Source organism: Aplidium turbinatum, chromosome 14, assembly GCF_918807975.1.
Source record: "Aplidium turbinatum chromosome 14, kaAplTurb1.1, whole genome shotgun sequence".
Taxonomy (NCBI): domain Eukaryota; kingdom Metazoa; phylum Chordata; class Ascidiacea; order Aplousobranchia; family Polyclinidae; genus Aplidium; species Aplidium turbinatum.
The window spans coordinates 12835589-12851130 of record NC_137485.1 but is presented as its reverse complement, the minus strand read 5'-3'; the positions used below and the strand labels follow the sequence as shown (position 1 = coordinate 12851130).

Below are 15542 nucleotides of genomic sequence, written 5' to 3'. Positions count from 1 at the left end.
TAGAATGCCTTAATGTGTTACATTGCAACAAACATTTACTTTGATTGTGTAGCTTTTGTGTCTGAAATTTTTTACTTTTTGCGTTGCTGGAGCCTGGAAGTTAATAGGATTCGGTATTCTGGATTCGATTCTGGATTCGGTTTAGTATTCCGGAATAATTCTGGAATAGTGAATTATTCTGAATTGCCCATCCCTAGATTCTGAGAGTTTTTGTTTGTTTGCGGAAACTACGATCAGCGACTTCGGCTTTGTGCTATTTTTTCTCTCAATCTTTTCAGGGGGAAAATTTTAAAATGTTTGCGGAAGCTGCGATCAGCGACTTCGGCTTTTTTAAATTTTTTCCCTCGATCTTTTCAGGGTACGAACTGAGGGTACGAACTAGGTTGCATCCAAAAAAAAAACACCTTGACCATCAAAGCAAACCTTTAGCTTTTTTCCAATGCAAGAAAGACTCTTTTAAAAAAATAAAGATTGCAAGTAGCGAGTGCTTTCGCCAATCATCGTCGGCGGAAGTTGTAGAAGCGTCTTTCGGAATTGCTCACATGATAGCTCTGGAGAAGAAACCCCACAGACAATTTACAAGAGGAATTATTGGAGCTAACATGAAATTCTACTGAATCTAGATACCTTTGAAGCAATGCCACTAACTTAGTTCTGGGTGAAACATGTACAGACATTTACAAGAGTGTGGGTGCTGTGGCTATACGCACACTTCTTCCATTTTCGTCCACTTACTTGTGCGGAAATGTTTTTTTTACTCTCATGAACATAAAGACAAAATCTTAGACACAAACTTGACTGTGAAGCCGATCTGAGATATGCATTTTCTGCTACTAATCCTCGAATTATGCATTTAGTATCAAAAAACAGTTACATCCTTCGCATTAATGCAACTTATCTAAGAACAAATTGCTGTTCTACTAAATGTTTTTTGATTTTGTAACAAGGTGGGGCGCAAATTTGTTAGAATTGTAAAAGGGAGGCGTGTTTCAAAAAGTTTAAGAACCACTGGCTTAAACATATGAAAATTAAAAACATTGTGGGGTGTACACAACATCTCGGTTTTGAAAAAAATTATCTAATAAAGCCTTAAACAATTTTACACTCGGTGAAGCAACCACACACTCAGGGAGACGTTTCCATTCATTAATTACACAACAAGTAAAAAGTTAATTTTCAAAGACCAAATTTTCTGGACTTTGGCCTTGGTTTTTCTAGCTTAAGGCTGTGTCCTCTTGTAGCGATAGTTTTTAGGTCCAGTGAGAATAAATTCTTGATATCGACGTCATACAAGCCATGCATATATTTGAAGCTTTCAATGAGGTCATCTCTGAGTTTTCTGTATTCAATGGTGGGCAGACCAAGTTGTTACCGCCTTTCTATATAGGTTAACTCTTGAAATCCATGTACAATTTTACAAGTATTGTGGCTCTTCGTTGAACTGCTTCTATTTTTGCAATTTGACATTTGGAACTTGGCCACCGGATTATGTTATTATATTCCAGTATGCATCTAGTATTTTGTGCAGTGTGGGAAACACATTTACATCCAGAAAGGTGAATTTTGTCTTGATTTTACCAACAATACAGTTTGCCTTAGATACCATCTTGTCAATGTGAGCTGATATATGTAGCTGTTTGTAGCTGAAATCAGAATTAAGTTTTGAGAATTGCGTTTCCTTGGTTTGTTGATATGGAAATGCAGAAAGATGCTGGTTGGTTCAAGGATTTAAAAGAAAACTATAAGGTCGTGATAGAGGAAAGGGCAGGTAATATCACATCCACATGCTTTGCTCTAAATTTGCTGTTTAATGAATCTTGTAATTAATGTCAGTAAAACTTTGGGGTTATATAAATCATAGTTGTGCAATTAAATTGGCTTAAAGACTATATTATGTCTATAGAACTGTACTATATACTATTATACTATACACTACAGTATAAAACTGTCTATAGAACTGTACCATGTAATTTGATTGTAAAAGGAAAAACAAAAACAACTGTGGATTGTGGTAGCCTACAGTAGTGGTATCAAGAAAAGGTTTTTCTGTATTTCTAAGTCTTGTTTATATACATCTTAGCATAGCATAAGACATTTGTGATAAGTCAACTATGTACTCAACCAGGGATGGATCCAGCCTCTAATTGTTGGGGGGGTGCTGCTGAAATCTATTTTCATTCAAGGAGGTCCATCAGTGTGGCACTGTCAAAATGTGTCTCTGCTGTATTTGGCATACTGATAAGCATTCATGTTGGTAATACAGATGTTTTTGTTTAATATTAATAAAGACCTGAAAACGGAGAAAGTGTGTATGAAAAATCAAGTCTTAAAAACAAACATAAATAAAAAACACTTATGGTATAACAAAATTCAAGAACGTGATGAAATTTTGGGAAATATTCTAAAGTTTAAAAACATGAGCAGTACAAAACACATGATTATTTCCATTGGTACACATTCCATAATCTACACAGCATCAATTCGTTACATGCTGATATAAAATGCTATGATCTATCAAAATATAAAGTAATACTAGTAGACAGGGTTGATCTCTAAGTGGTCAAAAAAGCGGTTTAAACTTGGTATTAACCAGTGAAAACTAGGTTTAAACCGGTCAAAACTGGTCAAAACCCAGAAAAATATATTTATGTAGTGAATGGTCGGCTACCTGGGCTATGGGCTATTTAGAAAATATAAAAGCGGTTGTGAGTTGTGACCATTTTGATATGCAGGCCTCGAAAAACTATCCTGTCTTTAAATTTTAAGGCATCTTAGAATATGCATTCGCATTGTTTTATTTTAACTGGATAAAATTTGATGGCAAATGTTTTTCATAAAAAAAAAATTGTTGGAATAAATTCTTGTATATAATTATATAGCCTACTTCCGTTGGCTGTGCAAATTGTTCATCGTTCTACCAAGCATTTTTTGGTTCATCAGAAACTGATTTTTTGAATTCTCTCAATAACTGAAATAACCAACTGATTGAAATATCAAAAATAAACAGAGAAATTGAATATTTTTTGTTCCAAATCCAGCATTTAGGTTATTGTTGATCAAAACAAAATATAGTTGAACATCATTACTAAACATGGAGGGTAATATTTTTAATTCAATTGAAAAGCAACTTGAAATGATTCATACACTAAAGGGGTTTTGACCAGTAAGAGGTGGTCAAAACTGCCCGGTTTAAACCAGGTTTTAACTGGTTTTAACCAGAGATGTACGTATGCGCCGCAAATTCTACGCCGCATACTTGCGGCGTAGACTTTTTGTTTGCGCTAACGCTTGCGGCCACATTTTTTTGGATAGTTTGCGCTTGAGGCTGCGCCGCAAAGTTTTTGCGGTTTTTTAGCGCATAGCGTCAACGCATACTTTTTAATGTCTTAGTTGTTGTTTGCAATTTTTTTTGTCAAACTGCGAAATGTTGACGTCTTGCAATTGCCCATTGTTCTAGTGTAACTCATGACAAAGACAGGACTCAATTCAATTTTCTCTTTCGCCCTGGCCGTGTGATGTTCTAGGCGTTACCATCTTCAACGTCCAGGCGATAATAGACGAGCTATTAGGCCTACGTAATAGACGAGCCAATCCTGATTTGACTGTAATCGACACTGTAAGCAGCAGTTAGATTTATTTGAATGCATGCCGGTAGCCTACAATTTATTCTCGCGGGCTTGAGCATGACACATTTGCATTTAAAAAGAGAAATGAAAGTAAAAAGATCGCTTTTCGTTTTTTTTTTCCAAAATTCATCAGGTAATCACGGACCCCCAAATGGTTTCTCACGGACCCCCAAGGGGTCCCCGAACCCCAGGTTGGAAACCACTGCACTACTGCCTTTGACGCTAGAGTCCCACGTGGAGACTGAAGTCTTGCAGAAAAAAAGAAAGAATTAGTTAAAACAACTTAGGCCTACTGAGAAATTAGCAAATTACAGGTCAGAACAGGAATGTAATGTAAGCAAGCAAGAAGGTAGGTTGGTAATGTCGCTCCATGTAAAATGTAAACAATGACTTGGCTTCGTAGTGTGAAGTTTTTTTAGTCAAGCCGTGTTGAAGGCGTTTGTAAGCAATTGTGAGCACTTTAATTTATATTAGTTAAGTCTTGCATTTTGGGGCAAGTCGGAAACTTCTCAGGCAATGAGCAGTGCAGCCTATGTATCTAAACAAACTCAAATATTTGGTCTCCAACCGTGATTGCTTGCATGATGTTGTACTCTGTACGTTATATGTATAGTACATTACTTTGCCTTTGCCGGTTATTCTTGTTGTATGCTATGTAGCGTAGTAATGTGTAGGCCTACATACAGTAGGCTATCAAGCTAAGATAATTTTTACTTGACAATTTATACATTCTGTTGCGTAAGTATGTAATTATATATATTTTGTAACTTGATGAGCAGTTTAGCAAAACATCCATCCAGGGGCCAATTGTGAGAGGCTTTTGAGTAGCCTACTGCTAATAACACTAGTAATGCTAACTATCCCTGAATGCTAATAACAAAGAGTTGTGCAGTTCAGAATCTAAACTTGCTTGTGTCTGGCAGTTTTGTCCTCCATTAACCCACTTTTTAAAAATCTTATCAGAAAAAGCATATAGCTTAGGGCTACTGAGAGAATTATGGCATTTAAAGCAACATTAGTCTTATTCAAACGGAATCATTTTAAAAATAGTGTTTTTTATTATGAATTTTTAGGGAGCGACAGTTAGTATATTACTAGGAGCGACAGTTAGTATAATACTAAAATTTTCTTGATAGGCATATGCTACAGTTTCTTACACTACACTATTGTATTCATGGAATAACTTATGGTAATACTAATCTCCAAGTGAAATGGAGCATGATAATACAAACCCGTGGCCCTACTTGGAAGAGAGGCCACACAAAGGACCATTAACCGTGGGCGCTTTTCCAACGAAAGATTTCCAAAATACTTTTTTTCGCTACAACACGCCAATGCCTTCCAGTGCTGCGGTTGAAGGAATGTTTTCAATGGGCAAAGACATATTGAAACCAAAACGCAGCAAAGTGTCAGATGAACACTTTCAGATGCTTGTGTTTCTTCGTGGAAAGTCAAAATAAAACTTGTTTGTTTCGAGTGGTTTATATCGTGTGAATGTTTGGCACCTAGCAAACAAACTGAGTTTGCGCTATAGTGTATGCGCTGACGCCGCCAACTTTTTTTACAAGTTGCGTTGACGCATGCGGCGTATAGTTTTTCGAACGTTTGCGTTCGCGCTGACGGCGTCAATATTTTTTGTATGCGCGTACATCACTGGTTTTAACCGGGCGGTTTAAACTGCCCCGGTTTAAACTGCCCCGGTTTAAACCGATCAACCCTGCTAGTAGATCTTAATACCATTATTTTATTAAAATAATAAATTGTATTAAAATATTAATAAATTGTATTAAAATATTTTATTAAAACTGAATATGTATTAGTTGAAGGGGCCAAAAAAGATCAACATGGCCATGCATTAAGTGCAGATTTCAAGTTGATGTTTTGATGAAATGGGTCACTTGATATTTCTGAGTTTTATGCTGGCATTTTGAAATTTTTTTGGGGGTGCGCACCCCCCCTGGATCCATCCTTGTACTCAACTTAAATCGCAATTTGTAACTTCTCACGCTTTCCAACGAGTTATTTGAAATTAAGAATGGTGTTGCTTGTGGAGAATGGAAATCTTCCTTCACTTGCCTCTAAGTTTATGTCAGTGAGAGAAGATTTAATTGTACTTTTTATGGTTCGTTACATAACATTGCTAATACTTTTCTTTTTTTCTAGCAGAGAAAAGTGATAAAACTTGTCCTTACTTGGTTGCCTTGCAAGCAGACCTGCTTTTTGTTAATGGGATCTTGCAATGGCTTGCATCATTGTTACTTGTGCACAACAGTTTTTTCACACTGTCATGTTGAAATTTTTTATGTATGTTTGTATATACATCATTTGCGAAAATCAACTCATACCTCCGTCCTCCATTCCATTTTCACTTCGGTTATAAAATTAGATGAAATCTAATTAACATCTAAAGCAAAAGGAATTTTATTACATATGAAATATTGTACATTAATTTGACAAGTACTCAGGGCTCACACACCAAGTGTTGTTGTGGCATATTAGATCTATATCAAGCCTACACAACTCAAAATGGTGCAAGAGCTACAACAAACAAATTATCGTACATTTGCGGGCTGCATAAAAACGTTACTTTACATTTCTACTATGTATCAGATTTAACAGATGTTGTTCAGCCAGTAACAAGATGAAACCAGTCATCCTGAAAGTAACTGCCGAAGAAGTACTACACTATCTCATTGTTGTACTCATGTACTGTATTTAAAAAAGTTAGTTCATACTTGTTTAAAATTAAATGATAAGCCAAAAATTGTTATTATAAAATATAATTGGAAAACATATTTAAATCATCTTGCTTCCACATAAAAAAGATTTTGCTGGTCACATGTTGTGCAGGCCTGATCTATATATACTTTACTTCTATGTCCTCAATGAGGAATATGAACTGTCAATGATAGGTTGCTCTGAGTATGTTTATCTTGCTTAATACAGAAGTTGTAACATGCTTTAAGTCCAGCACAAATTAGACTTCTGGAGTTAGCCTAAGAATTTACAGTTAGTTAAAGTTATACAGTTATAGTGTACACACTCATAGGCGTCGAAATAGGGTGGGCCGGGTGGGCGGTGCCCACCCTGCCGTGAAACGAGGGTGGGTAAAATATGTTTCGCCCACCCTGTTTTCATGACACTTATGAAGTTTTTGTTACAATTATTTCCGTCTTTGTTAAACGCTGAATTATCCAACCAACTGCAGCGTAACTTCTTGTTTTACGCTATGTCTCTCGCAAGGTATCCGACAGAACAAAGCAATTCCGCAACAACGCTGCGTTGAAAAAAGGGCCGATACTCACTGCATTGTTGTTGCTATGGCAACTGCCACATGCTGGCAATTCGTGGTGAGAGAAAGCCACGTGTGATCTTTTCTCCCAATGGTCTCACTTTCGTCACGTCACAATCAAACTTCAGTTCCCGGTCAGCGTAAGGGAATATAAATATGACATCATAATGAACATGACAATAAAATAACCGATACAAACTAAAGACGTACTGATTCTACTGAAACAATCGCTTTTTACAAATCTTTCCTCACAAACTTGTTGCTGGATATAAATTGGGGCACCGCGCGATGTTGTCATTTCATTATTGAAAAGTTAAACATGAAGCAAAGTCAAACATCTATTCACGCATTCTTAAAACCAGCTTCCAAAAGGCGTCATGATAACGCTGAAGAAGCCACGTCTAGTACGAATGAACGTACAGATGACATTGATGAAGAAAGCAGTGCTTCAAGGATGGACAGTTGTGAAGTCAATGTCTCAGGCAATGCATCAGTAGTTGTAGAAGACAGCATGAGCCATGGAAATCTACCTGCTCCATTTGACGTTAGCATGCTGTCGGATCAGCTTCCCGCTCAGGAAGGTTCCGTCAGCACAGTCAGCAGTCACCTGTCCGAACATTTTGCGGCAAATCCGAAGGTGCCACTTTAAAGGTAACAGGTCACAAGTCAGTCACGCTCTTTTTAGGCCGCAAAGGATAACATGAAATAAGTTTGTTTAGTTTAGCAGCGCTCATAAAATCGCAAGGCGCAAGAAAGCTAACACCAAACCTATTATTAAAGCTTAATTGCTGCAGCGACGCTAAACGCAGTCTTTGTGAGCAAGACTAACCATTGCGAATTTGCGAACATACACATTCAAATAAAATCTGTTTAAAAACTCTCGCCCACCCAGAATTCCTCTCTTCTAAGAAAAAATCGACGCCTATGTTACCAATTGTACATACCGTATCTAGAATCCTGGCAAAATATTTGTGTTTCTAATTTTAACAAACTTTTGGGAAAAGTTATGTGATTTTATTTAAGCATTTTGCACCTTTCACTTGAATTTTCAATTTACTGTTTTGTCGGAGGCTAGAATACCTCATTGAAATTTTAAATTACCTTTGTATGTTTTAGACCCACGAACTCAAAACTGGTTTTTGGTTCACAGTCCATGGCCTCCTTTCATCATTTTGGTTGTCTACATCATTTTTTGTTTGAATGCAAAAAGACTTATGAAAAATCGAGAAGCCTTTGAACTGCGTGGTGTTATGTTCATTTACAATTCTGTTCTTGTCATTTTATCGGCTTACATGGCATATGAAGTAAGTGTTAAATTGGATCTAAAAGTTTTTTAACAATTTGTTTTCTTTGTTCAAGTTTCTAATGGTTTGTAACGTATGGTACAGTAGTTGTCATGCAAAAATGGTGAACTAAGATTTTCTTCTTTCAATGACATTGAACAGTTTTTTTATATACTGCAATAGTAAACGCATATCTCATGTGATTACTGTTTGAGATAGTTCCAAACTCTGTTTTGTTATAGAGTTATCTGAGACAAGTTGAACGAATGTGAACAGATGTAATTGAACAAACTCCTTGTTAGTAAATTGTGTTCAATCAAAAGTTCACGGTGTAGTTTCACAGCTTCCACTCTGGTCCCACTGGTCATAGGCACTTTTCTGCTCAGCTTGCTTCCCATCATTTCGATCATAAACTTTTCTCACCAATATGTATTTCTCAGCAACAACTCTCAACGTAGATAGCCTACATTTTTAACAAATTTATATTTTTTATCATGGAATATATATTTAGATAATTTGCATAAGTGGCGCATGCATAATATGGCTTCAGCATAGAAAAAAATTGGCAATAAACTTTTAGCGATTTGAATTGTTTTAGGTAAAAAGTCAGTGGCACACGCAGAGTGATTTGGCCATCAAAAAACTATCAAAATATAAAACTGGGGCCCAATGCCCCTGGCCTAACCCATCCATGTGTAGCTTATGCCAGATTATTGATTTGTACAAGGGCTGCTAAATATCTAGGTTGTTGAGCCGTTTACTAAGAAGTTGGCAAAAAAATTGAATTTTTCGAACTTGGTAAGACAAGTGTGTTTTGATTGAATGTCTACATCCGACCCCAATAGACTACTAAGTATCCTCTAATTCTTGTAGGTTTGATTCTTGCAACTCATCAAGTTTTGATGTAAGCAAGGTAAACTCAAATCCCAAATGCAGTTAAAAATGGGTTGCTCCAGTTTCATCATGCACAAATGAGGGTTGGTACTTCCATTGATCTGTGAGTGCTGCGAGAAATTCGATAAAAGATGTTGGGTTGGTCCTAGAAGTCCCAAAGTTTTGCTGCCATGTTATTTGTTTTCAATGCTAATTCGAGCGGTTTAAAATTCGAACATTGGTATTTTAAACATAGAATGAGTAAGGTGCGTGTAGCGGCACGTTGCTTGTTAGCATGCTCGCTCATATACAGTCGTTGAAGGACCACAGCACTTCTGGACATGATGATGGCGAAAAGTGATCAGGACACGATGGTCTTCGATATTGATTTGTTTATTGATTCATTCCAACAGAATAAGCTTGACGTTGAACGACAGAATTCAGGCAACAAAACACTGGAACGACTGAGTCCCTCCACCAGAAATTAACACAACGCTCTGTCGTTCTACATTGCCAACTTGAATTCAAAAATTGAAAGTTCTTCTTGAGTGAGTGAGAATGAGAAAAAGACTAAGATTGAGTCAGAAATCATGGTTGTGATTATTTAGAAAGGACCCTAGTCTTAATAGGAAAAACGCCACTGTAAGCATCGCAACCGCTGTACACAACCAGTAACCACACAATGTAACATAACGGCAAATCTACGTATGTATGAAGCACTAGCCAAAATGCTATTAGGCATTCTTACGAAAATTCAGTGCTTACAATTTCCTAAATTCAATTTTCTAGATTTCTAAGTTAGACGCAGGGTTGTGCTGAAAGTCCGCGGTATTTGTACAAATTAAGCGGATTCCGACGCGACGCTAGTGAAACGAAGCCCGTGGCGTCGAAGGAAGCTCTCGGGCGCTACAGTGCGTTATGATATGTAGCTACAACTTGGCTATTGGCAAACGGACGGACGTTTTCTTTCAAAAAATAGGAATGGCCTCTTAACAAAATCCTGCATGCGCCACTGAGTAGCGGTCAGCTTCTACTGATTAATTTTGTAAAACTCAACGTGTTTAGTATTTCATGTCCAGCTACCTTGCAAGTTACAGCTTATATTGTCAACCGGTTGATTACAGCACTTCACCACTCGCGATGAGGGTAGGTAATGCTTGTGGAAAACATAAATATGTTTTAAAAAAATTTACCTTGCAAAATTGTCTTTCTCACTATTTGAACTGATTCAATCAATTCACAGTGTTGTGCACATGCTTATGCTCTTTTTTTTCAAAATTTTTTATGACTTAGAGAAAGTAAAAAGCTACTGTATATAAATTGGTTTGTTAGACGCTTTTTTAAAAACAGTTAAAGCGTAGCCTAACTGCTATTCCATAAAATGTAAATAAGCCAAAAAACTAAGATTCTATGTAATTTTAAATGCATTTCTTTGTGTTTGGTTCTTTATATGAAACAAACACTCGTTACTATTTATTTAACCTGAGTTAATGTTTATATCAGATGGCCAACGTTTCCTGGTGGTATTTTATATCCAAATACGTTGAGTTGCTGGATTCAATGTTTTTTGTTTTAAGAAAAAAATACTCGCAAATTTCTTTTCTCCATGTTTACCACCACAGCACGATGTTAATAAACTGGTGGCTCAGTGTCAAGTATGTTCCCGGTGGACAGTGTAAGTTGCTACGTTTTTTAGATTTTCGGTGTGGTTTACGTAGTTATGATAGCTTATTTTCGTGGTCGTGAAGAATCATAAAATGCACAGTCTCCTTTTATACGTTTACACAGTCTCATTTTTCCCACAGCTTACAAAAACCAAGTTTCAATTTAATTGTATGGCGCAATGCACTGTCTTAAAAAATAGATATAATTCTGTGTATCTACGCTATTGAGTGCAATAGTATCATTCGTCGACAGAGGAGGAAAAAAGAGTCTGCTTCTCCTGCGGAAAGATTTTTCTATAAAATTTTCATTTGCTGAATGCTTGTATAATATAGCCTTATCGTGGACATCGCTATAATAGCATTCGGACTGGAAGCCAAACGCTAGGCCTCATCCTGCACGGCAAACAGGATTGCCATATCGGAGGTTTTCACGTCAAATTTTAAAAATTAACTTTTCCCGAATCTTGATGCATTTCATAATATTGCATTTTGGGCTGATTTTGTCAACAGTATGATTACTACCATAGCTTAAGGTGTTGCGACTGTGCTATATTTTAATCTGAAAATGTATAAAAAAAAGTCAAGTTTCCGAAATGTGACGTTCAAACGGCCGCTATGGCAATCCTGTTTGTCGTGCAAGATGAGGCCTAGCGTTTTGCTTCCGCTCCAGATGCTATTATAGCGACGTCCATGGCCTAACTTCTCTCGTTTGACTTGTAGTAGCTTAGATTGGCAATGCCTCATCGTGCAGCCAAGCTTTCTTTTTGCTACTTGTCGGTTTGTTGTCATCAGTCGAATCCAGGGCTCACCACGTGGAGGTTGACAACTTGAGCCCCATGGCCTAACTGTCTGGTGCAGTATGATCCTATGGTCCAAAGTACTAATTATATAACGTATGTATTTATGTAAAACTGTCTGGTGCAGTATGATCCTATGGTCCAAAGTACTAATTATATAACGTATGTATTTATGTAAACATTACCTAGATGAAATATGACATGTTTGCCTCGTCAGCTTGGACTTTGAACTTAGTGGCCTGCTGGTGATCGAAAGACACTGAGGATCTTAAAATTTTGCTGTTATTTTGTTCTGGCGTGTTGAAAACTGATTCAAAGTCCGATGACCATCAATCAATCACGTTAGATTCAGTATAACGTTACATGTTCAACAAAACAAGTAGAAATCAGCGTGCATTGTGTTATCCCATGCGTTCATGAGTTTTTAAAGGCTTGTTATGACCTTAAGCTTAAGGCAATAAGAATACAGGCGACTTGTGCTTCGAATAAACAAATATATGTGTTAGTGTATAATATTTGCTTTGTGGAATGTGTATCAACAGTATTAACCAACGTAGAATATAATTGAATTCATCAACTTCAAATGCTTTCAGTTTATTGTGCTGTTCCAGGTTTTTTCATTGCTCTTCTCAATTCCTCAGTCCACGTGCTAATGTATAGCTATTACGCTCTCAGTATTTTTGGGCCAAAAGTTCGGAAATATTTGTGGTGGAAAAAATACTTGACTTGGATACAACTTGTAAGCAACTTACTCTCGTTGTAGATTTTAATTTCCTGTGGTGCTCAATTGGATTGCCATATTTTTATATAGGTTGAAATTGTACATGATTTCAAGCCATCAACTTAACTCTGCATTGATTAACATCAGGTTTGGCGATGTATTTCAACATTTAAGATTTTCATTTGTGTTTTGACATTATATGAAACAATGTCTTCTTTAACCGATCTCTTCTTTACAGGTCCAATTTGTTGCCATATTTCTGCATTGTGGGTACAACCTGTCTGTGGAATGTGACTTTCCACGATGGTTGAACAAACTGGTCATGGGCTACATGATCACCTTGATCATATTGTTTTTAAATTTTTACATGAAGTCCTACATGAAGAAGAAGACCAAAGATGCGTAAATTATGGTTGCCGGCCGATTTCAAGAGTGTATCGATTTGTAGTTGTGAGATATTCTGTAGTTCAATCCGTTCTCAAGCGGGGTTGTGGAGTCCCGCAGACGTCACTCAAGTCCGACTGCGGACACGTCAAAGTCTTTCCAATGCCTTGTTCACCAGCAGTCCTGTTAATGATGAATTTTAATTAATTGATGATGTTTTGAATATTGTTGCCATATAGATATATCACTTCTTTTTATTTGCAAAATTTTAATTACTTTATCAATCCACTGTTATGTATTAATTTTTTCGCTTGCGTAATGGAGCGGACTCTCAATCAGATTGATGAGCTGCTCTGTTACAAAATTATGTCACATTAAGAATAATTTTATGAATCATCTTGTTTATTGCTATTTGTGGAATAAGTTAACACCATCGTTAAGATATGACAAGTCCAAAATAGTAATGAACATTAGTTTGTTTTATATTTCATCCACAAACAGTAGAGGTTGAAAGTTGTTAAGGAAGGGCTGACCAAGATAGGGGGAGAACCGATTCCCTGTAAAATTAATGTCAAAGTATCTCCCGTTGACCAGTAGTTTTGTTTGGCGTTTTCACACTTGAAGCTCGTTGTCTTTTAGCCAGTTTTTAAATGTATTTTTGCATTGGTAGACTGTGTTAAAACCCAAATGATCAACAGTTTGTCAGCTTTTTTCACAATTTTGACAGATTGGTGTGTTTTGATAGCCCTATCGACGAAGAGCGGGAGCAGTTCGGGCATAGTGGGACAAAATTCTATTATAACTGATTCATTCCTTTCTGGTGCCTGTCGAGAAACCTGATAGGGTAGCATTGGGTCGTTGATAATGTCTCCACCATATGGTCGATTTAAAATCCCTTCGACTAATGTTAGATCAATCGGCCAATGGTGAACTGTATTTAGACTGGTAAACTGTATTATACCTACTGTATAAATTAAAAGTCTACCACATATCTGCACTAGCACATACCGTGAACTGTACATATTGTAGGCAATTAATACTTTTCATATGGGTTAGTCATGCAGTCATATTGGCAATTTGAAGAGTTGCAATTTATTTTTGACTTTGTCCCTCTGTGTGACATTTCTTATCATGTTTCACGAATGCCAATTCCACTATTACCTTTTGTAATACATTCCATGGCTGTAGCCTGCAAGGTATTTGTGGCACTGTAACTACTGACTGTGTGTCCCTTTGCTGCTTCCAACTATGGTTTGCATTGCATCTCAAGCTTGCAGTGCACTGTTTAACGTAAGTTTTGTTATTGCAGTGGGCGTAAACTATACTGATTGTGATGTATTTCAAAATAATGGTATTTTTATTAAATCCGTTGTTATTGTCGCTTTTTATGATTGTAGCTGATTTGTGCAAGCTTATTTCTAGCTTGGGTGCCAGCATCCCGGGTTACTATTTGATTCACTATTGATAGAAAAAAATTCTTGCGGTCTTGCAAAAGACAACTTTTAATAAAGCTCTATAATTAGAAAAGATTTGTCTTTGGTGGAGAACAAGGGTGCCCAAGGTTTTGTAGCCATGGTCTGCAATTCGCGAGTTAGTGCCGCATTAAAATTTTCCCTCATTTTTGTCCTTGAATTTCGGCCTAAGCTTTAGAATTGTGTATTGTAGATGATGCACTTTAGGCACGTCTGATGGTGTAGAAATTATGCTACACCAGTTCTTAAGCCCCTCATCCCAAATATCTTTTTCAAACTATGCAATGTGGTGGCTTTGACAATCCTCTTCTGAGGTGTCATGTGACGTTTCAATCCCAAGCAGAGTAAACTCCCGAAAGCAAAAGCTACCATTTTAACGAAATTTCAGTTTAAACGATTCGTCTTGTGCTTTTGTCGCTATGTTTGAAATCTTATTTATATCTGCAAGGAATTATGAACCAAATCAAACATTAAAAGATGCTTTCATTTGGCTTCTATCTATACGATTTAACGTCTCTTCTTCCCGGTAGGCTATATAATTCTGTTTTTATAAAGACCTGGTACTATTTTGTTATTGTATTTCAAGCTCCACCCGCATCCGTTCCAATCACATTGCAATCAATGCGAAACACTCTTATAGTGAGTTCTGTTTTTATTTTTGGCTTGTAAGTAACAGTTTAATTATGCAAAGAGAAACTGAAATTAGGCCTAACATCATTTCTGCAGTGCAAATAAATTTTCAATAGAATGTTTTTTTTATATCACCAATCTTGTTGTGACAAGCATAGTCGGCCTTACAAAGTCAATCAATATTTTTCCAGTGTTTAATGAACAGTTGTGGGCCCAAGGCAGAGCCGCATAAAGTATGCAAGCTAGTTGCCTGTCATCAGTGTGAAAGGCAACGACATAATCTGCAATATTTTACTTTCAATATATTTTTAAGCAGTTGTATTTTACAATGTAAAGTAAAGAAAATCAACTACCGTAACTAATAACTATATATCGACTTTTTTGAAAATTAAGATATAGAAAACATAAAGTAAAGCCATTGGAAAAATACCAATCGAAGAAAAACGTATGGCTAAAGTCATACTGACCTTGCGTAAGGTTATATATAAACTGTTCGGAAGCCAGCAATTGTACAGGAGTATAATCAAGTCGTCATAAGTTTTTTTTATATCGTCACAACGTCAACAACTGACTAAAACATAACCAGACACCTAATAGTAATCAGTCCTGTTTCACATTGATTTAATGCCTGCGGACGTTGGTGAATGTAAACTAGAACTGATTTTCTGGATGGGTAATCACAGCAAGCTTATGCAATCGATTAAACACGATGCCAATTCTACATTTCTATGTTTAATCAGAAAAAAATGAAAAGGTGTTAGAAGCTTGACGGTTGGCGTGATCGAGAAACTGTCCAAGCA

At 36.7% G+C, this 15542-nt stretch overlaps 1 protein-coding gene across 2 annotated transcripts; it reads left to right on the top strand.

Annotated features, from left to right (window-relative positions):
- The first annotated feature begins 1605 nt into the window (after positions 1-1605).
- On the top strand, positions 1606-14947 carry LOC145783123 (very long chain fatty acid elongase 4-like). 2 transcript variants are annotated; one of them, XM_082594903.1, is made up of 6 exons: positions 1606-1768; positions 8035-8222; positions 10140-10220; positions 10578-10749; positions 12147-12274; positions 12495-14946. In XM_082594903.1, the coding sequence occupies exons 1-6, from the start codon at positions 1693-1695 to the stop codon at positions 12660-12662; spliced, it is 813 nt and encodes a 270-aa protein (XP_082451029.1). In that variant the 5' UTR covers positions 1606-1692; the 3' UTR covers positions 12663-14946. The 2 variants fall into 2 exon arrangements, with proteins under 2 accessions (XP_082451029.1, XP_082451030.1); XM_082594904.1 differs by lacking the exon at positions 10140-10220 and having other exon boundaries at positions 12495-14947.
- The last annotated feature ends 595 nt before the right edge of the window (positions 14948-15542 follow it).